The 23,363-nt window shown below is 42.7% G+C and overlaps 1 protein-coding gene across 7 annotated transcripts in view; it reads left to right on the top strand.

Moving 5' to 3' along the window:
- Nucleotides 1-23,363, top strand: part of Tmem108 (transmembrane protein 108) — a 281,925-nt gene that overhangs the window by 139,872 nt on the left and 118,690 nt on the right. For 4 of the 7 annotated variants that reach the window (XM_085689647.2, XM_048417296.3, XM_048417295.3 and 1 more), the window contains one exon: nt 11,725-11,810. In XM_085689647.2, the coding sequence (XP_085545773.1) occupies nt 11,771-11,810 (40 nt within the window). In that variant the 5' untranslated portion in view covers nt 11,725-11,770. The remainder of the gene's footprint in view (nt 1-11,724; nt 11,811-23,363) is intronic. The other 3 variants (XM_085689649.2, XM_048417293.3, XM_085689646.2) reach the window with 1 other exon arrangement.

Raw genomic sequence — 23,363 nt, 5'->3', positions numbered from 1 at the left:
CGGGGAGGTCCCCTTGGTATTTGGGGGAGTCCAATTTCCTGTGTTCTAAGGTTCAGTTCTCACCTCTAAACCTGGCTAATCCCGAGAGCCTTTTCAAATTGCCCTATGCCAGAACCCGGGGATTAGAATTCCTGAGGGAAGGATTAGGAATCTATTTTTAAAATAGATCCTGGGGCTAGGGAGGTAACTCAGGCAGTAAAGTACAGCTTGTGCATGAAATGAGGACCTGAATCGGGTCCCCAAAGCCCACGTAAAACAGTTGGACATGATGGAATGTGCTAATAATCCCAGCACCAGGGAGACAAAGGAACCCTGGAATTCACTGGCTGGCCAGCCTGGTCTACATGTCAAGCTCCAGGCCAGTGAGTTAGCCTTGTCTCCCCAAACAAATCCAGAGGAATGACAACACAAGGCTGATCTCTGCCTCCAACACACACACACACACACACACAGAGAGAGAGAGAGAGAGAGAGAGAGAGAGAGAGAGAGAGAGAGAGAGAATGTGTGTCTGATGGACACCTTGGGAAACCATCTTGATGGTCAGCTAGTTTGGGAAACCATTAATCTAAATACCTCTGAATGTTTTGTTCTAACCCAGTCACTAGAGCAAGGTAGAATCTTCAATATCTTCATTTCAAGCTACGTACGGTCTTCACAGTTAAGACCAAAGTTACTGCCTTCTGGAGCAAGGCACTGAAATGAGACTTATCAGAAATACTTGACATAGCTTGGCTCTGAACTTTGTGGTGAGATTAGATGTAATTCTCAGTGCTGGTCTAACCTGAGCTAACTCTATGCAGGTAAAGGAAGTGTATCCTACATTATTGGCCCACACCACTTTTACCCACAATGTTGTTGTTTTTCTCATAATTTTGATTCCAGCTGTATATTCCATAAACTACGTCTCCTGTGGAATGTCTTGATATAAATTATGTGTTCCGAAATATTAAACCAGAACCACAAATTAAAACCATGCTATCTGGAGAATTAAAGAAGCCTTTCTGAGCACTCAAGTGGATTTAGAGAGGCTAAGGGAAGAGAACAGAAGGCTTTGAAGTTATTGCTCACAAAGTTGACCGAGGACTGTGATCTTGTGACTGAAATCTACTGCCTCTTTTGGCCCACAGACTTCCATATTCTTTCCATATATAAATGGTCTGTTGAAAGTTTTATCTTGCCACCCTATGGCTGTGAAAACATCAGCGCACCTTTCTAGGACAAATGCCTACTGCCCAGAGGAAGCATACGCATTTGTAGCTCTCCAAATTCAATTTCTGGAGGTATTTTTCAGGCTCCATAAAGGAAAAAGAAAAATGAGCACATTTACTATGGCTAAGAAATAATCTTTCCTAAGCACTGCAGTCTAAATGACAGCACATTCTGGTTGTAGTTGGCAGCTTTACAGTATTACTTAATTCACTGACCTCAATATCCCGTCTTTAATATCAAAACTGTAAAAGAGGAAGCGTGATATGCATTCTTGGCCTCACACAAGCTCCATCCTGTCTCTTAAAATGAGACAAATGGTCCTAACACACTTGCATGCCAGAAGAGGGGAGTCTGTATCTTTCCAGAAAACTTCACATGTTGGCACTGTGTGTGTATGTGTGCACAGCAGAGGGTGCATATATTCATGCGTGTGCAAATGTACATGTAAGTACATATGCACGAGCATGAGTGTGGAGCCAGAGGTCATCGTCAGTTATTGTCCTCACATGTGACTCTGCCTCCTGGTGCTGGATTAGCAGGTGCATTTCACCGCTCCCCCTACCATATGTGGGCGCTAAGGATCCTTGGGTCCTCACTCTCGTACACAAGCGCTACAGCACCCAAGCACTACAGCACCCAAGCTGTCTCCCCAGCCCACTGTGGTCCTCTTTTCACCGTTGCTGACCTTGCTGACTGCCTGTGAGGAGCCCAGGGCACATGCTTCCCTGTTTCCAACAGAGCTTGAAGTACTTGCTTCCCTTTTATAGACTTTTCCATAGCAAGAGATGAATGGCTTGGTGCTCAGCGTCTTGGTGGGTCTGACAGCCGCTTCTTTTAGACAGGGAGAGGAGGGAAGGAACTCGATTGAAGTTCTCTTCTCTTAAGAGTGAGTGCCCAGCCCAGGGTGACTGGAGGAAATGCCCCCATCTCCCTCATGTGGCATCACCCCAGACAGTGTTCCTCAATTTACTAGGACACTGGGGAGAGCCCGTGTGGTGTCTGCAGCAGGAGAGCCTATATAAGCCAGAAACCACAGGGTCTGTCTTCATTTGGCTGGTAAACTGGGCCCAAGTGAATTTAACTGCCAACATTGTTCAGAAGGTAGACCTTTATCTAAATGTCTGAACTTTGATTTCTCTTTAAAATTTAGAGTTTTTTAAATGTTACATTTAAGAAGAAAGTTCTGTCTTGCTGGTAAGCCTTGGCTGGCACCATTCTTACCTCCCTATCTACCAAGAGATCTCTGTTACCTATAAGCTCCGTAAGGGACAGAGTAGCAGCCAATGTGATTGTGCTCATATGACTAACTGTAGGTTTGGAGGAATATAAAATGTTTCTTATATAAAAGTACAAAATATTGAACATAGGAGATCTACATGTTTCAAGAAAAGAAAACAATTCCTGTTTCTTTATGGAAGTAAAGGATTCCCTGGGCTTAATATGTGAAGCAGCTAGCTAAAAGGAATCTAACTATAAATACCATTATAAGTCACACTCAGCCCTGTGGGCACATGCATTCATTCATGACTTGTGCTCAGTCTGAGAAACCTTTGTCGCTGCCTTCCTGGAGTTAATTCGTTGCTCATGCTAAGGCTCTCAGGCAGCTTGCAGAATCTCCTGTTCTGTTTCCCTAGCTCCCTTCATCCTCACATAACTGAAAGCAGCCTTGCTTCGTTGTTATCTTGTTACTTCACGAGAAAGAGAAAGAGCCAATGTATGAGGCGCAGTCAGGTCTTCATTTGTTTCCTCAGTCCCCTGCTTTAAGTGTCAGGCCCATTTAAAGATGAGAAAATTGTAGCCCAGCCAAGTAAGTCTCTCTAGGTCATCCACCAATGCCAGTTAAGTGACAGGTATCACTCCCTTAGTGTCTCCAAGTCAGCCTTGCTTCTGGTGCTTTGTGTGAATTACTGTGTAATGCAATGGTCTTAGCTTTTGTCACGGTTGAGAAGGAATAATCTCTTCATATCTGTTCAGTGCTTGGGGATACTATTGATTATTAAAAGGATGTTTGTATAAATTACCTTTGACTATTTATGATGAAAATACCTGACTGAAACAACTCAGGGGAGGAATTACTTTGGCTTAGGGCAGTGGCTCTCAACCTTCCTAATGCTGCAATCTTTTAATACAGTTAGTTCTTCATTTTCACGGAAGTTTCTGTCCCACTAGGTCCCACAGCCATTCAATCCCAAAGAAACACACAGGGGCTTGTATTAATTATAAACTTTTGGCCTCTTAGCTCAGGCTTATTTTTAATTAGCTCTGACAACTTAAATTAACCCATAAATCTTGTCTGTGTTTAGCCACATGACTTGGTACTGTTATTAATAAGGAATTCTCATCTTGCTTCCTCTGTGTCTGGCTAGTGACTGTGTCTCTGCCTTTCCTCCTCCCAGAATTCTTTTAGTCTGGTTGCCCTACCTATACTTCCTGTCTTGCTACTAGCCAATCAGTGTTTAATTAATTAAACCAATACGAGTGACAAATCTTCACAGTCTACAAAAGCATTATCACACAGCACCTCATGTTGTGGTGATTCCCCAACCATAAAATTATCTTCGTTTCTACTTCCTAACTGTAATGTTGCCATATGAATCATAAAGTAAATATGTATGCTTTCTGGTGGTCTTTGTAGGGTTGTGACTCACAGGTTGAAAACTGCTGTCCTAGGGATTCAACTAATTCCAGACAGGAAAGGGAGGTAGAATGACTCTCACCGTGGCTGTGTGAAGCAGAAGTGGTTCACAGTGAAGTGGACCAGAACATGAAGAGAGTGGCTGAAGTTAAGAACCAGGCTGTAACCTTCAATGGCCCACCACCAGTGATTTACTTCTGCCAGCTAGACCAAGTCATCTGAAAGCTGCAGCAATAGCCTTGGAGTACAGCACCACCAACTGGTGACCAAACATATAAACCCCAAGTCTGGCCACCATCTCAGCATCTAATGAACTTTTTCTTAGTGACAGAGATTGTTTGTGTTGTTGAAAAAAGAAAATATATATATATATTCTTATATATATATATATGTATATATATATATATTCTGCCTGTATAAACAGAAGAATATATATATTCTTCTGTTTATACAGGCAGAAATAAATGCACTAGCTAGCCTTTGAAGCTCATTTATAAGCAACTAACTGCAAGAGAGCACTATCCTCTTCCATTTTAGGGTGAAATAAGCCCCCCCTCTTTCTCCACATAATTTTGGTCACTTTCTGAGGAGGCTGTTGGTGACATCTGACCTGGTCAGTCACACCTGGAATTCTACTGGGTGGTAACAGTTGACAGATCACATTGAGCCCTTACCAAACCACAGTGGGCAGGCCCTGGAGTAGGGGTAGTGACTTTGTATGTGTTGTCTAAATCTCGGCAGCAATCATATCAGAAACCATGTTTACCCTTTGTATGAAGAAGAAATCCAATCATTTGCCCATGTCCTCTTCTGAGGACAGAGAGATAGGCCCTTTTCTGGCTCCTCAGGCCCAAGTTATTAGTCTGTTCTGTCCACTCTCCCCACCCATAAGGAACTAGGTTCAAAGGAAGATTTATCTATGTGCCAATTCTCCCTTCATTATCTTCTCTGAGAGCCCTCCTAGCCATGTCTATTACCAACTCCATCAGACCTGCCTTCTCCTGCATGGCCCTTGTTCTTATTTAGCCCCAACTCCCTACTGACTCAGTCCTTATCGTTCCTTGTTTTGGAAAATATTTTGAAGCTCAACTGAAATAAAGTCTGTTGTCATCACTCACAGCAATTATATTCTATAAAATGACCATAAACATTGAGTTAGTGACTACGGAATCATTTCTCTGAAGGGAAACATGGTAAGAGGTTCCCGGTAGCCTTTCCCATTCTTCTGCCTTATGATTATTACATAGCCTTGTTTTATGAGCATTTCTGTTTAAAGACATCTTATTTCATACATACTATTGATTCATTAATATTAAACTCGGAGTCAACAGCCCTATAGCATGAGCCTGAACAGAGCTTGAATGGTTTATGTACTCTCTCTGCCAGGCACATGCCAGCCCCCAGCCCCACACCCAGAGCTTAGGAACACTAGAAGGAATGTCAGCACCATTCTTGGGAGCCTTTCTAATAGGAAAGGCAACAAAACACACAGTACAGGGTAGTACATCGAAAGGACACGCATGTGGTATGAGAGTAGAAACAAGGCTGATGCTTTCCGGTCCATCTACACTGCATTAGTTGACTAAACAATCTGCAAGTCAGAATGCCTGCATGGTAGATGGAAGCTTTGGGGTGGCTCTTTCAGATGGAATTCTTTGCTTGGTGTCTGTTTTCTTGTTGTCAGCACTGTTTCTAAGGAGAAAGGGTACTCTTGCTCATCTGGTGGGAAAACAAGTAATTGCAACTTTCCTAAAGTCTTTGGTCAGTTCTACTTTTGGTGAGTTCTGATCAAATCCAGCTTCTGTCATCTGACTTCTTCTCCACTCATCAGAATCTTTTATAATCATTGTTCTACGCTCAGATCACCTCTCTTAGTTGTCAGATCTGAGAGCACATGTAGTGTTCTGGGCCCAACTCACTTCATTTAGCATCGTGGTCTCTAGTTTTATCGATTTGATGGCAAATGACAGGATTTCATTCTTCTTTATGATTAATGCTGCATTGTTCCTGTAAGGGAAATGTAGTGTATTTTCCCTATTTATTTGTTTTGATGGGTACCTAAGATGATTCTGCATCTTAAGTGTTGTGTATACTGCCACAGTAAATATGGATATGCAAATATGTCTTTATATTCTGATTTTATATAACTAGCTGCTTCACATAGTAGGTCACTTTTAGTTTTTTTTCAGAAACCATCATATCATTTTCTCTAACTGTACTTATTAATTTGCATTCCTACCAGAAGTGTTAGTTCCTTCTTTCCCATGCCCTCAACAACATTTTACTTTTTTAAATATATTATCCATTCTAATTGCGCTGGGACCGTATCTCATTGTAGTGTTGATTTGTATTTTCCTAATGGCTAATGATACTGAATGCTTTTCATATAATTTTTTTGGCCACTCTTATTTTTTTTCTTTGAGAAGGTGATGTGAGAAGTCCTTCTGTATATGTGTTGCTTTTATTGGTTAATGAATAAAGCTGTTTCAGCCAGTGGCTTGGCAGAATAGAGCTAGGTGGGAAAACTAAACTAAATGCTGAAAGAAAAAAGGTAGAGTCAGAGAAAGGTCATGTAGCTGCCTTCAGGAAACAGATGCCTCCGCCAAAGCTCACCTGAAACTTTCCAGTAAGCCACAACCACATGGTGGTACACAGATTAATAAAAGTGGGTTAATTTAAGATATAAAAGCTAGCTAACAATACGCTTAAGCTATTGGCCAAACAATACTGCAAATAATATAGTTTCTGTGTGATTATTTCAAGTCAGAGTGGTCAGGAAACAAGCTAGTAGCCTTCCCAAAAAGAAAGGTCTATTCTGATCTAGTCATCTGCCCATTTATAATTGTATCACTCTGTCAGGTGACCCTTTCTCCCATTCTATACACTGCCCCCCTTGCTATGTTGAGTTTCAATTGCTGTGTGGAGCTTTCTAATGTAATGTCACTCCATTCTGTTTGCTTTTCTTTTCTGTGCTTGTAGGGTCCTATGTAGAAAACCATTGTCTCTAAAGAGTGTCTTGTAATATTTCCCATTTCATTTTAGTGTTTGCAGGGTTTGGGATTTTACATTCAGGTTGCTGCTATATTTTAAGTTATGTTTATAAGTGATGAGATAAAGGGGTGTAGTTTTCAATCCTGTTGCATATGCTTATCCAGTTTTGTCAGCGTTATTGTTCTTTCTCTGATGCTTTTGTCAAGGACTAGTTGACTGTAGAAATGTGGACTTAGCTCTGGGTTCTCTATTCTGTTTCATTGGTCCATGTGTCTCTGTTTGTTCCAGCACCATGCTGTTTTATTTACTATGGCTCTATAATAGATACTAAAGTATTATAATGTCTTCTATTTATTTACTTATTGGCAATCGAACCTCACCCTTCTGGCACATTCTCCATGGACCAGCCTCTTCTATGGCTGTCAGAGGTCTTTCCAGTAAGCCACAACCACATGGTGGTACACAGATTAATAAAAGTGGGTTAATTTAAGATATAAAAGCTAGCTAGCAATACGTTAGCCTGAGCCAGGAGGTGAATGGTTCTAGTGTTTACTTATTCCAAAGTGTTAAACCTATAGTCTGAAGCTCTAGACTTCCTGACTTTATCTACAGTTACTGTTCCAGAACCGGAATAGTCAAAGTAGATTATTTTTCTTTTACTATGATTTTTTTTACTGTTATTTCTTAGACATTCTTTCCAGAAATTAATCATTATCCTTAAAGATTTTAAATTACTCCCCAAGGAACCATACTGATATAGTTAATATTTCCTACTGCAGGGTTGAAAAGTATCTTCAAGGACTGGTGAGAAGCTCAAATGGAAAAGATACTTGCCACGAGGTCTGATGACCTGAGTTCCATTTCTCTAGATCCACATAGTCCTGTAACCTCCATACATGTCACATGTGGTACATGCTTGTACCACAAGCAGTCCCTGCCACGCACATACATATAAAATAAATTAAACATGATTTAATAAAACAACTTCTAATAGAATCTAATTATGACTCTCTATCTATTCAAAGTAACACAAGTGATCCCAGAGACTCAACTTAGAAGCCAGCATTAGAACAGCAAATAACTTCAGATCAGTAACAAAATGAATATACAGAAGTGAATTATTCCCATGTCAAAGTAATTAGAGAATAAAATGGTAACAGGAAATCTATTACAGTGGCAAAAGATACATGTAAAATGCCTACAAATTTACTTGATATGACAATAGGATGTAAATGAAGAAAAGCACTGTGAAATTCCATCAAAAGACTTAAATCAAGATGAATTTTGAATAAATAGTATACGAGATGATATCTGTTGTTGGGATAGCCCTGTGTAACTCAGATGGTCCCAAATTTCTGAGATTTGCTGACTCAATTGTTTCTTTGATAACTCACTAATTGCTTTATTCCTTATATTGGGGAACATCGCTTGCTTCTTCAAAAAACCCTAAGCATTTCTAGAGATGACTAAGAGGCTTATGTTCTCCTTGATCAAAGTTAACTACGATTATTTTCTGCTCTCCTATTACTTGATCATCTATATATTCATTTACTCCCTGTTCAGTAGATATTTATTGAGTGCTTACCATGTCCTAAGTACTTCATAGATGTCCACTACCCGTTGCTTATGGCTGCTGGCAGAGGAGTGGCCTCTGGAAATCACCCTTGGCTCAGAACATGTTCTTTTGTCTCAACTGTCCCTGTGAAGTCCTAGTAGCAATGGGCTATTTTATGAAGGTGTAGCCTAAGGTTTCAAGGATGCTCTTCATGGATGAGCACTGTGGGAGAAGGAATGAAGATTGCACCTGTTAGTAAAGATAGGGTAAAACAAGAAGCAGAGGAAAGCTAAAGTTCATGGGCATTATGAGGGCCATTTCTCATCCCTCCTTTATCTTTCAGCCTCACATGCCAGCATGTTTTGGGATTGCCTCTTACTATTTTTTAACCACCTCCTGTTTTATCACATCAGCCTCTGTCGTTGCTGAACCTAACCGCTTCTGTAAGCCATCTCTCCAACACTAATATTTAGAAGCTCAAGTATCTTTATTTAATTTTAATTAAAGGCAATTTAATGATCTCTGTCTCTCTTTCTTCCTCTTGTGGGTGTATTATCTTTATTTGCCTAACTGAGGGCATCATTAAGGTGTTGTGTTCCTGAAAAGATAGCTTCTCACCCTTTGGAAGACAGTCTGATAGCCACAGTGACATATTTTAAAATATTTTCCTTTCCCTTTACTGCATTGGAATTTTGAAGACACCAAGTCTTTTCTAAGCAAATAAAAGAGCTCTCCCACTATAATCCCTATAAAGTTAATACATTGAAATCATCTAAACACCAATAGGACAAATACCAAAAAACAATAATAGAAAAGAAACGGTACTAATGGTTTAATATAAACACTCCAATGGTAGAATGAGAAAACAGAAATTGAAAGTATCACAAAGTCTAGAAACTCATTGAAGAATAGAAAATCATTTAAAAATAATGAATGCAATATAAAATACTATATAAATATAAATGCAATATAAATACAAGAGAAAAATACAGAGAAATATTTTGTAGCAAGAGACCAACAAAGGTCTTTCTAACCATGGGAAAATGAGTGGCAATCTTTTTAAATGCAGGATGTCCCACACAGGGGTAAAGCTCAAAAGCACTTTGCTAAGTAAAAAGTGTCAGGTACAGATGCCATGTATTGTATGATCAATTATATTTATGTGAACCTAGAATAGGCAACTCTAAAGGGTCACCAGTAGATTAGTGGTCATCAGTGAAGCAGACAAGTGTTTAACAATGAGTAGTGGATACAGTAATGAAACATTCTGGGATAAGTAGTGCTTAAGTAGCTTTTAAAAGAATTATTGCTTCAGGATTTCATATTTGCATATAATGTGGTTTTGTCAACACCATCCCAAACTCCTTCTGCTGTAACCCCTCTCATATCCCTCCTACCACGTTTTCCTCCCCCAGGGAGTGTGTGCTTTCTTTAACCCATTTAGTTCACTTTGTGCTACCAGTATCTACTCATGTGTAAGGTCATCCATGGGAGCATGGACCACCTATCAGGGGTTGAATCCCGGAAGAAACTGGCTCTCCTTTCCCCAGCCATCAGTGGGACTTTGTAAGCCCTTCTCCATAAGTGCTACTATTTGGGTTGGCTTGATCTTGTGCGGGTCTTGTGAGTGCAGTCACTGCCACTGTGGGTGCTGTGTACAACAGCATTACATTCATTACACCTCGAAAACACTGTTTTGGGTCAGTCTCACATTCTCTCTGCTTCTTATGATCTCTCTGCCCCCTCTTCCGCCATGATCCCTGAGCCTTGAGGGGAGAGGGTGTGACATCGATTTCCCATTTAGGACCGAGCACTCCACAATCTTTTATTCTCTGCACATTGACCAGTCGTGTGTCTCTGTATCAGTCACCATCTGCTGCCCATGGAAGCTCTCTGATAAGGGTTCACCAGCTAGTCACATGCATTAAAGGCAGGACTTTATAATATATCATTTATGTCTCAATTTTTAAAAGATATTAAGGCAAGCTAGTTCTACGTGGGGTGTTATAAGAAAATGAAAACCTGGTCTGCTGGGAAGGAACATCAAAGATTATAAATTCTAACTTTTCAAGATAAATGACTATTAAGCATATAAAGTACAAATTAAAGCAATACGATGTAATATTTACCTGGAGGCACGAAAGGAAATTGTACATTTTCATTCTTGGGTCGAACGTTGTCTAAATGGTCATTCTATGATACTGATTCTCAAGAGAAAATTTATGGTTTCTCCAAAGCCTTATGTTGTTTCCTTGCATTTTCATTTCTAGGAACTTCTCCTAAATAAATATTTGCTGCCTAAATGGCAGGTAGTAAATTTCATTGACACAGCAGCATGCGTCTGCTGCTAGGAGGAAAAGTCAGAGTGAGAGTGTATAAAACACCGCAGACATATGGAGTGCATGCACCCAGAGAGGTGCTCTCCAGAGTCTGAGGGACCACCTCATAGTGACAGGATCCTATCATTGGTGCTTTTTAGTTATTCTTATCCATATTTTCAGTTAACTGTGATTTCTAAATGCTCCATAAAAGTATTCTTTATAATAGTAAATTATTTCTATTTTTTTTATTTTTAAAAGCTTATTTTATTGTGCTATTTTGTTTGAAACAAGGCCATAATGTGCAGCTCAGGCTAGCCTTGAACTCTCCCCTCCCCTGCTTCTATCTTCTGGGTGCCAGAATAACAGGTGTGTGCCACCAGGCCTAGCTAACAAATTCATTTTGCATCCCACATTTTCAATGTGAGAAATCTTTCTTTTGGTCTAGTGAACCCCTCAGCAGAAAAGAGATTAGAAAAGACAAAGACCCTTGTTCTTCTCCTAAGACTAGACCAGTGACCTCAACCTTCCTGATGCTGTTTCCCTTTAATACAGTTCCTCATGTTCTGGTGACCCCCAACCATAGAATTTTTGTTGCTACCTCACAACTGTAATTTTTCTACTGTTATGAATCTTAATGTCTGTGTTTTCTGGTGACAATAGGCAACCCCTGTAAAGGGATTGTTCAATCCCTGCCCCCCCTCAGGGGTCATGACCCACAGGTTAAGAACCGCTAGACTAGAGGGTTATGAGAGCTATAAAAATCCTTCAAAGCCAGGTTCTCACTCTCTGCCCATAGGGTTGTCTTCAGAAGCGGAGGTGTTAACATGGCTCAGGGATTAGGTCAAAAGGTCAGTGGTAATGGTCTAACATAGAACATTATAAATTTAACTGTTTTTAGATTTTTCTATTTCAGATACAGCTCTGTGTGCACTGCCATGCTCACACCCAAATGGAATTCTTCTAATTGGGAATGTGTGCCCTTGATGTAACAATTTCTTATCCCGTTTTCCTAGACAGAATCATGAATAAACTGGAGGACCAGCAGGACCAGATGATACCATGAAGAGAAGTTTACAGGCCCTCTATTGCCAACTGTTAAGTAAGTTCATGCCGCATTCATTCTCTACCTGGAATGTGCCAAGGTTGTCACTTGTTGAGTGCCAGGATCTTGGTGGAGGAATACTGGGATTGGGTCATTTCCCATCTGCTTCGTCTAGATAAGCCACAAGCATCAAGTCGCTCTCGTGACTTAGGCATCCGTCATACTGTAGACTTCATTATAATTCTAGTGTGACTTAGTTCAAAATGCACATCAGAAACATGAAATCATTCTTTGTTCCGTGGTACAATATAAGGTGTTGCCGTATGATCTTGTGTTGATTCCTCATGGGAAAGAACTGGTGGATTGTATTTTCTGGATTTTTGTCACCTGGAACCTGATAGGCTTTGGGGTCCACACAGCGCGTTTGGAATGTGATGTGTAGATATACGTGCTTCTCAAATAGTGAGTGGAATCAGTGTGGTTTCTTGGTTTTTATGGCAGAATAAGGAGTATGATTTTCTATGTGTTGCTCATGATTTTCTGTGTTGTGTCATAAAGAACCATTAATGATGGTACTGGGGATGGGAACTGCTACTGAGTTGAAGGGAAAACCCGGTGCAGTCCATGTTCTTGATGCTCTGGAGATCTCACTTGACACAACAGACACTGGCCACTCTGAGTCAGAGCAAAGTCAGTGGCTGGAAACCTTGAGGATGGAGCGCATTGTGTCTGTCGAGCCTGGTGGGGAGGCGGATGGAAGACTGGTCTTTCCTAAACCAAGCAGTGTCTGACTTTTGCTGAGTGGATAAAATGAATCAAATGAAAACGATTGAGATGCAAATCACTAGTCAGTCAGCCTGCAGAGTTTCCAACCCAGGTTAGATTGCTGTGGCCTGCAAAGCTCTTTATCCACACACAGTTTGGGGCCAAGCCTTTTAATTGGCTCATTTTGTCTGCTGAATTCTAATCCCAGAAACTCATAAGGCTAGTTCAGCGTGCTGGAAAGTTGCCAGGCTGTATGGGGACCTTCTTCTGTTCTTTTTCCATTTTCTCTGGGACCATAGTTCGTTCTCTCTCTCTCTCTCTCTCTCTCTCTCTCTCTCTCTCTCTCTCTTTCTCTCTCTCTCCCTCTCTCTACCTCCCTCTTCCTCTCCCCTCCCCCTCCCTTTATAAAAAACTTATTTGTTAGAGGAGGGCTTTACAGATTGAAGAGGCTATGCCATAAAGACATGAGTTAGTCTACCTTGATGGAAAAAGAGACCTGTGAAAGATAGTCTCCCCCTGCCCATCAACACATGTGTTACATCTCAAAGAAGGGGCAGTAGGCTTCATTGCAGGAGAATTGGGACACTGCAAAACAGCACAGCAGGTTTGAGAGGTAAAATGCATTTGAGGAATCCCCTATGTTGATTGTGTGTCCCACGTCTGCATATTACTTAAAGTCATGCATTATTTGAAAGGCATTAGATAAATTATTCTGCCTTTCAGAGTTAGGCCTAACGCTGCACAGTGTCCGTTCTCTAAACTCCACTGAGCACCCTAAATGCTGGAGGGGTCAGACATCACCTGAACCGCTATAGGCACCAATGGTCCATGTTTGCAGAGGTGCTGAGAGACTCAAATAGCTCTGCTGAAGCAGCTCTTCGGTAGTTAGGAGGTAGATCATAACCATCACTAATCCTCGTTATTGAAGTGCATAATAACTCATGTATGCTATTGGCATCCATTTGTTAAGTGTGGTAGTGTGAATGTCATTGGCCCCCATAATCTCGCAGGGAGTGGCACTATTAGATGTGGCTTTGTTGGAGTGGGTATGGCCTCGTTGAAGGAAGTGTGTCACTGTGGGGGGCGGGCTTTGAGGTTTCCTGTGCTCAGAATACAGCCCAGTGTCTGAGTTGACTTCCCATTGGCGGCAAGATGTAGAATTCTCAACCACTCCTCCAACACCACCCCTGGCTTTTGCATGGGTTCTGGGGATCCAAACTCAGGGTCTCATGCATCCACAAGCACCTCTCCCTCAGTCTAGTCCAGTCTAGAGCTTGGATCATAACGGGACTCCGTAAGTATTTTTGATTTTATGATCATTTTCCATAAAAAATCTAAGATATCATTACTGTAAGATGCACTGTTATTATGTGAACCACTAAGAAAATGTTGCTTAAGGTTTCACATGCTGTCAATTAAATCCTGCACTGCAGAAACAGGTGCATGGGTAACATACATAATTAGTAGCCGGATTGTGGGTAATATAGTCCTCAAGCCTTTGCCACTCAGTTCTGCCTTAGAGGCAAGCCTCAACAAGGCCACCTGTAGCCCAGGCTTCCACTTCTGATGGGTCCTTTGAGCTGGGGAGAGATATGAAAAACTGTGGCGTCGCACACTGAAGTCCGCTTGTGTATTCTGTCTTCATGTTTGCTTCGCCTGACAAGTGAGGGGAAATCTTCCCTTAGACCAAAGTCGGGGAGCTGATGTAGGTCCAAAAACTACTGACTCTAAATCTCGCCTTTCTGATGTTACAGGCAATCATACAGCTACTGAGGGGCATTCCCAAGGTTGGGGTGGTGGGAGCTTCGCCCCTCATCCTTTGCAAAGGTTGACGCTGCCACTGCCTGGTCTTAGCTGCCATGGGGTGTGGCAGTGCTGGATTCTGGATAAAGAATGAATGAGTTTAAATCCTGGCTCTTCTAATTATTGGGATCAATTTCCAAACAAAACATAGCAATTAGAGCATGCTCTGTGGCTTAACAGCTCCTGGGCCCCCTCTCCCTTGGGCTTTGCCCGCTCAGCAGCTGATATGTCTTGACCCTAATTAGTGACTGCTGTGGGAACATGTTAGAACTTGGGTTTCTATTTCTTCCTTGCTTCATGCTGAGTGTTTATTTATTTGTTTGCTTACTTTTTTAAAAAAAATTAAAAATTGGAGGCCAGATAGTTTTCCCTTCATGAAAAGATTGGCAAGGACTCTCTAGGGACAGGTCAGGTCTCTGTATCTCTGGAGTCATTCACATACATTTGAGGTGGAAATGCTGTCCATTGTGACCCTTAGCATACACGGTCTTTAACGGGCTCCTAATTGGTTTAATGCCTTTAGATTGGGATTCTTAAATTTATTCAAGTAAACGGTTCCTTTCTGCCAGTGAAACCTTAGGATATTTTTCCACTGTAAGCAGTGTCAGTAAAGACTGGAAAATTACTTTATGCCTTTGACTGCCCTTCACTGTAAAATTGCCAGGGAATATCCGAGAAAAGTTGCACTCACGTTTCGGAACCCCATTGACTCTAGTAAATAAATCCAGTCTTCTCTATGAAAGACCCTCCGCTAAAATACATGGGAGGAGAAAATGTAGGGTTTGGATGTAAAGGATGTACTCTGAACTCTCCCCTGTCCTCTGACCAACTATGTAACTTCACAAAGTGTTTTCTCAACTGTGATGCCCAGATGAAAAGCATAATATCTACCTTGATATATACTCATGGGACAGAAATGAAAAGGGCATAAAAATATTCCAGTGTTATGAAATGCCCTTCAAATATGAGCTGCTGCATTGTCAGAAAACAGTAATATTTAGTAAATAACCTTTATTTGCTTAGCAATCCTATTTTAAAGAAAGGAGAGAAATAGTCTATATTACTCTGTCCAGATGTCAGCTCAGATGCCTCACCCTCACTCTGCATAAAGTACATAGATTGAGTTGATATATAGATAGATATAGATATCGCTTTGTTTGACAGCATGTGTTAAAATTTTGGAATTTTTTTCTGAAAAAGTGAAAGTTAAACAGGGTTTTTTGGTTGTCATTTTTCAATTATAAAAAAGACATTTTCCCCATCAATTCTATATTAATTTGTAATTGACCTCAGAGTTTTCAGAGACATGAGTCACTGGCTATACTAATGTGTGGTAGATATTAGAGATTCTTGAGGGCAGAACCCAGGAAGCTTCCGAACCCAGGACCCATTGGCTCTGCAACCTCTCCATCCAGTCCCTCCCTCCCTCCCAGCCCTGCCTCTGCTTGAATCATTGGCATTGGCAGCCTTTTCCCTGTGGCTGCTCCTCACTGTGGCAGTGTGCCAGCCTCTCCCCTCGTGGGGCTGGTCCTCTCCCACTACAAGTATCCTGGCAGTGCCTGTCAGGTGAACTTGGCTTTGCTCAAGCTGCACCAGAGCACCACCAGGCGCCATGGCGTGGGGAGTTAACCAAATAGCAAACCAGAATCGCTTCCTGGGTACCTGCTGGAGGGTACCCCTGCACTCCTATTTGCCGTAGAAGGTAAATGAGAGGGGAGGGCTGGGTGCTCTGAAGTGAAGCACGGCACAGGAATGGAAATGACCAAAATGCCAGCTGCTCTCCTGAAGATCTCTGTGAGGCGTGGCCATCCCTCCACCCCGAGAGAAAGCCAGCCTGAAAGCCAGCCAGAGTGACAAGGGCAGCTTTCCTGAATACATGGAGACCTAACTAAGCAGTTCTCACCACAGCCAAGGGGAATTCCTCGGGAGAGAGGATACTTGGATAAATGGTCAGCTCATTTCATTCATATGTTACAGTTATTTTGACCATAAGTGTGAGTGTTAAATGATTGAACTAAAAAAATAAAATGCAATAATAGACTAGCTATAGAAATTTCATCCAGAAAAAAATAACCCATATTTCAGTTGACCTGATATTGTCAGGATATTCACTTTTCTCATGGCAAGTGTAATAGAGAGAGATGTGAGTCCTGAGGGAGCCCTGTGGGTCAGCTTATCAAAAAGGGTCCCCAGGAATAATGCATGGAACCATAGAGGAGTGGGCCTAGGGAGGGCAGGAAGCCCAGAAAGAGTGGGGCTTCTGTCTTACAAGCTCTGGTAGGAGACAGCTCATACTTCGGACTATCTCCCTTATAGAGGCAGAGCTGGAGTCTGTATTCCTGGGTATGTCAGGCATCAGTTGAGTAAGCCAAGGACAAGTCAGGCACTGTTCACTTAAGCTTGGGGATTCACATGTTAATGTACATGTCAAATGTTCAGAATGATCCTGTAAACATTGGGCCATTCTTCTTACTGTCCAGGTCACCTCTCCCCTCTGCCCTCCTGTTTTTCTGAGTGTAAATTTAGTAAGATAGCACATGTCTCCCATTGCCGAGAACCTGATCTAAAGTAGCAGAGAAGGCTGGTGAAGGTTGGTGATTAAGCAGTCTGCCACTGATGCACCAGCTGCACCCCTTGACCAGAGCTGTAATTGAAATTGCTCCTATATAGAACACTCCTACTTTATTGAATTGTAGTGATGAATATAACCGGGTGTTTTGTTCCTTTATTCCTCCCCTGTGAGACCTACATTTCTCCAGCAATGCCATCTCATAGATGAGAAGAAACTCTTTGGTTGGTGATGATAGGGACTGAACACAGGACCTTGCACATGCCAAGCAACCATTCTGCCTCAAAGGTATATACTTATCTTTATTAGCCATTATGATCTTTATTATTATTTGTAGGGCTGGGGGTTGAACCAAAGACCTTGCCCATGTAGGCAGGTATTTGGAATCATTACCAATCTCAGAATCCAAATTTCTTCCTACTCTGTGGATACTTGAAAAAGTTCTAGGTTCAGTAAGGTGGCTCCACGGGGAAAGGTGCTTGCTGCCAAGAAGGGTGACCTGAATTCAGTCTCTGGGGCACACATGGTAGAGGGAGAGAACTCTCAGAAGAGGTCCTCTGACCTCCACATAATGATGGGCTTACACACACACACACACACACCACATAAATATAATAAAAAATTAAATCGTGAACTTATGAAAAACAAAATTATTTATAGATTTCTAAGGCAAGTTACAATGTAACTATGAAGGAAGGAGAAAATGTGCAGATGATCCTGTGGGGACATCTTGATGGACACACAGCCTTATGTATCCAATAAAAAATTGATACCTTGGCTTCAATGCTCCATGAGACTGAGCTGGGTGGCTGCCAGGTCATTTACTTTTGAAAGGGAGCAAAAGAACAGAAGAAGAAAGGAAGCGTTTAAAAGACACTGTTGCTAAATCTCGACAGACATTGACCAGGGTGTGGCCATTTGCTGTCCTTCTCTTTCATCTTCTGGAAGGAGCTTTATCCTTTAGCTTCTATGGAAATCACAAATCGTCACAGTCAAAAGGACAACCCACTAGTAATGGCCACATCTTTAATGAATAAGTAAATAAAGATACTGTGGCTACTCTGAGTGGATAAGCAACATTGTCAGGCCCCCAGCCTGGTCAGCATGAGGTAAGTAGCTTAAGTGCCTCCGAGGCAGGGTGCATGCTAGGTGTCCTCTCCTGTCCCCTTGTCCCCTCAGCCCACCCCTGACCTGTGCCCAGTCACACTACCTTTGTTTCCTTTTCCTAGTGCCTTAGCCTGCTCTCTGCTCATGACTTTGGGGCCAGTCTGTCGCCTGTAGTTCAGACCCTAGCCCCACACCCCAGCATGTCACATCCTAGTCTCTCTGCCACCTTGCCCTCAAGTTCCACATGGCATTCAGGTAAGCGATGCTTCTCTTGCCTGGATCTGTTTACCACTTACGTGTCCCTTTGGACTGTCAGCTAAAAGCCAGCACAAGCTATTTTCAGCCTCCAAAAGTGCCTGGCCCTTGGGTGTTCCACCCTCTCCTGGTGACAGTGGCATTAGCAGTGAAGTGAACTGGACAGAGGAGCAATGGGCAGGCTGTTGAATAATCAGAGAGAAGCACAATCACGGTGAATGTCTTATGTCTTCCCAGACATACAACACAAGGCTCATTTAAAAAAAAATTCTGGTAGCTACATTTGAAAAGTTAAAAAAAAAACTAAGTGAAAAGAAATGAGTGAAATAAATTCAATTCCAATATCACATTCTATTTAATACAATATGCTGTGTCCTTACATGACTCTGGTCTCAGAACCCTGACTAGGGGCAACAAGGGAATGAAGAAAGGACAGACACATGGACAGAGAAGCTGGGATTGGATGACCTGGGCTCTGATGGAGAAGCTGCAACACCCAGAAAGCTCAGTGTGCTTATTATATGTAAGTGACAGAGAAATGAGGTTATTGCTTATAGCTGAAGGAAGCAGGATAGCATACAGATAACCAAGGGGGTGGGGCCAGTATACACAGCTGAACAAGAAGGTGGGTTTAGCTAATCTTCATAGAAGCATTCTCTCTAGTGGAGCAATCTGCAGGCCTTAAACATCTAGAAGGAGGAAGTAAGAAAGGTGGTATGTTGTGCAGTCTCTGCGCATACTGTTGTTCTTTGCACCAGAATCCGAGGAAGGCCTTGTCATCCCTCTGAGCTCTCCCTGGGGGATATTTCACCACTCCCATTGGCCTGAGACATCGGGGTCCTTGACAATGCTGTGTTCGTGTCAAACAATGCACATCCACTCAGGACTCCCCTCAGCGCCTGCACTGGTGCATCTGGAATATTGTTTCGGTATGAGGTCAGCACTCCAAAGTGCTTAGTCACATTGCTCTCCTCCACGCGCTCATACCAGTCCTTGGAAGTCTCCCGGATGCTGTGCAGCGCATTTCAATTTAAATACTAATTTTTTGTCCGAAGTGTTTGGCATTTAGATGGTATAAAATTGTTAGTTGCCAGGGGGGGTGCTGCTGGGAGATGGATGGCAGTAAAGTGCTCTGCCGCTCTAGCACAAGGACATGATTCTATCCCGACATCCCTGGAGAGTGAAAGCCTGTATGACGACTATTATTATTATTATTATTATTTTATTTTTATTATTATTATTATGGTTTTTCAACACAAGGTTTCTCTGTATAGCTTGGTGCCTGTCCTAGAACCCCATCTGTAGATGAGGCTGGGCTTGAACTCACTGAGATCTGCCTGCCTCTGCTTCCCGAGTGCTGGGATTAAAGGCGTGGGCCATCACTGCCCAGCTTGGCCACCCATATTATAACCGCAGGGTTGGCAAGGTAGAGAAGGAAGATCCCCATGACTTACTAGGTGGCCAGTCTAGGTAATCAGTGAACTCCAAGTTTAGTGAGAAACACTGTCTCAAAACACAAGATGAAAGGTGATCGGATACACCCAGCATCAACAGCTGGCCTCCATGGGCACACATGCAAGTACTCACACACACATACTTGCATGCACACACACAAAATAAACATACATACATATGTTCATATACACAAACACACATACAGATACAAAATGGATAATTGGAAAAAGTAGGTTTCTTAAATGAATTAAAATTAAGGGATATTTTAAAATTTTATTCCTCTATTACACTAGCAACATTTTGGGTCTGTTTCAATTGCTTCAGACTGTTGCTTATGAAGGCCCCACAGCTCCTCCTGCCTTGTATTGCTGTGTGAGGACAAAGTCTCGTGGGCAGAATCCCTGAGACTGTACCTACAGATTGTTAACTTCTTGCCTGACTTATAGAGAGAAAGAAATAGAGAGATCATTTTAAGACCTTGTGAGCCATGTTGTTTAATCCTGGTTTGGTCTAGGAAGGGCAAAGGCAGGGCCCTCACAAGGTCCGTGGATCACAGTTATCCAGGGCCAAACCCAAAACAGCCTTCTGGAGAATCCCCCAAGGCATAGAAAAGAGATGGACCCACAGAGGGTGTGGGCTGACTCCAGAGGCTTCATACCCACACCATGGAGACATAGAGGCTTCTCTGCAGCAAGATGGATTTCTCAAGTCCCTGTAAAGCCCTGTTCTGAAGAGGTGCATTCTTAAGGAGAGGGCTTGGTTGTCTTAACCCCTTCAAGCAAAGCCTTTTCATACCGGCCCCTCCTGATTTTCTTGTTACAAGCTTATTACTCACAATTCCAAAACATTTTGTTTCATGATCTGTAAGTCCCTCAGGAGAAGAAGGGTCAGTGTTGTGTTCTGAGTCATCGATGTCACAGGCTTCTGTCATGGCTCTAAGTTAATTACAAAATGACAGTTCTCCGCTAAAGGCATTAGCAGACTAACTCTAATTGAGATGTCCAGGGCCACATGCCCAGATGTCCAGGGTTCCCGATAGATACAGCGCTGAATCTTGGCCTGGTAGAAGTTACCAAGAGTTGGACTTTCCGCAGAGAGAGCTCGCAGAAGAGAGGTCTCTTCCAGTGGATCAAACTATCCAGAATGGAATCCTTGGAAGAAAATATGACTTTAGAATCTTGTTCGTAATTCCTGGGGAGACTAGGAGGTTCCTTCTGTTTCCATTATCTTTTAACACACTATTTTTTAAAAGACAATTCTATGCAGCCCTAGCTGATCTGAACTCAAGGTAGTTCTCCTGCCTCAGCCTCGTAGGTGCTAGAATTACAGGCATGTATCCCTCTATACCTGGCTTCTTTGGGGAGAAGGTGGGAGGGTTTATCTTATGTAGACCAGGCTGACCTCAAACCCTGATGAGACTGGCTTTGGACTGCTCACAGTACCTTTACCTCCTGGGTGCTGACATTACACCACACCCAGCCTCAACATGCTTTAATAAAAGAGCCTGTTCTTTGATAGACATGATACTTGGTATGAAGAGGAATGAGCCCAGTGGTGGGTTATAGCTCAGTGACAGAGTGCTTACCTGTCTTAGGAGAGAGATCCTGCGTTCAGTCTTCCAGACATAGGCCCTGATGTGAGAGCTCCAAAGCTGGTCTCGGAGACAGAGGCTTCCCAAAATACTCTAGCACAAACATTGTTATCTTCCTCCTCAAACAGAATGCCTGCTAGATAGCTCAGTGGGAAACTCTAGGATTACAGATACAAGGTAGACTTTCCACCATCCAGAAGCGTGTACTTAAGAGGACAAGTACGAAATAGGAAAAGAAAAGATGCCACATTATAGGATGTGGTTAAAAAAGAAAAAAGAAAAAAGCCATAGATCAAGCTTGTTCTCAAAAGCACCTTAGCTGGTAGAAAAGGCAACCCACGGACCCACTTTCTGATTCTTTGTCGTGTGTTTTAATTGGCTCCAGATGTGGAAAATGGCAAGTATTCCCCAAAACCAACCCTGTAAGTGGCAGGAAAAGCCTTTTGTACTTACCAAGTGATTTCCCATCCAGTACACACTCACTCAGGACAGCTCTGGTGACAGGCGTCACTTTATTGCCAGGAAATGCAAGCCAGGCATGGTGGTGCACATCTGGAATTCCAGCACCGAGGAGGTGGAGGCAGGAGAATCCTGAGTTCAAAGTCCTCCTCAGATATAGAGTTTGAGGCCGGCCTAAGTTACCTGTGATGGGTGATGGAAAGGCAAACCCAGAAAGCCAAGTGTACTGCTGAAGACAGCAAATTAGGAGGATTTTAGACCCACGTTCTCTATCTTCAGGCCCACCCTCCCATATTTCCAAATCACAGCCCTTGAAGTAGAAAGATTATACAACCCCCTGGAGAAAGTGGGGTCATCGAGTGGGTTTTTCCCTCACAGCTCTGGCCAGTGGACTCCTCCCCACTTCCTCTTGCAGTCTGTGTTAGCTTATTTTAGCAGCCTGGTGGTTAGTAAGCCTTGATGTCCGCACCCCACCCCAGATCTGTGTGAAGATAGAAGTAGAAAGATTGACTCTGAACTCAGACGTTGGCTGGGCAATATTGGCTGGGCAATAAGAATTATTGCAACCTAGAGGCATCGGGCATCAGGCCTTTTCTTTTGTAAGTCGATGAATCTGTAGCTCTCCCCGCCCCTACTTGTGCCATCCTTATATCTGTATTTTTAGAAATCCTAGGTTATTAGAGAAACTGTGAGAAAAGATGGGAAAACAAATCTGGCTTCCAATGTAACATCTGCCTAATTATTTCTTAGATTAAATTTGCCTTCATTCAGCCCTCAGCAGAGGCCACACCTGCCCCTGCTGCTCAGTGAAGCCCCTGCCCTTACAAGGTTGCCAAGGGAACTCCTGAATGATGGGAAGTGTTGTGTCGTTGCTGGCTCTCCTCCTCATCCTGCTGATTCTGGGTACCCCGGGTCTGAGGAGTAAAGTGAGGAAAGGGCACACGGAAGGCTGGATAGCTGGCACTCAGTGTGAGGTGCCCCTCCCTTCCTCCCTCCCTTTCTCCATTAGCAGGGCCAGTCTTCATTGGACTCAGAAGCCTGCTCTAAGCTCAGCTCAGGGTTTGCTGCTTAGTCTCTGTGCATAGCCTCTTCCACAAGGGGTTTGATTCGCTCTCCCATAAGCCCTCAGCACTGAAGGCCTTCCCTCCACAAAACACTCACCTAGCACTAGCACTAGTGACAGGGACACTGACTCGCCTTGGTTCTTTGGCTGTTGCCTCAGCTCAGACCCCACAACTGAACTGGTGTTACTGGCACAGATTAAGGTTGAATGTTCTAGATGCTTGTGGACATTGTGGTTGCGATGTCACCAGCAACACTGTCTGCAGCCAGGTTGCTTTCCTTCTGCATGGCCTTAGCTCCTCCACATCCTCAGTGCCCTCCTTCATGCCTCTGACACGCAGCTCACTAGTCTTAGTATGCAGTATTTGAAAAAGCACGAATAGTTTCTCTCCTTCCTTCCTCCTTCCCTCCCTCCCTCCTTCCTTCCTTCTTCACTTCTTTCCTTTCTCTTCTCTCTTCTATTTTTTTTTTAAAGTTTGCGTTCCTGCCAGAAAAGGTTAATTCAGTTCGGTGAAGAGAATGGAGCTGATAATAAATGTTTTGC

The sequence above is a fragment of the Myodes glareolus genome, chromosome 4 (genome assembly GCF_982192425.1).
Source record: "Myodes glareolus chromosome 4, mMyoGla1.1, whole genome shotgun sequence".
NCBI classification, from domain to species: domain Eukaryota; kingdom Metazoa; phylum Chordata; class Mammalia; order Rodentia; family Cricetidae; genus Myodes; species Myodes glareolus.
Note: the sequence above shows the minus strand (reverse complement) of the source record. Positions and strands in the feature narration are given on the sequence as shown.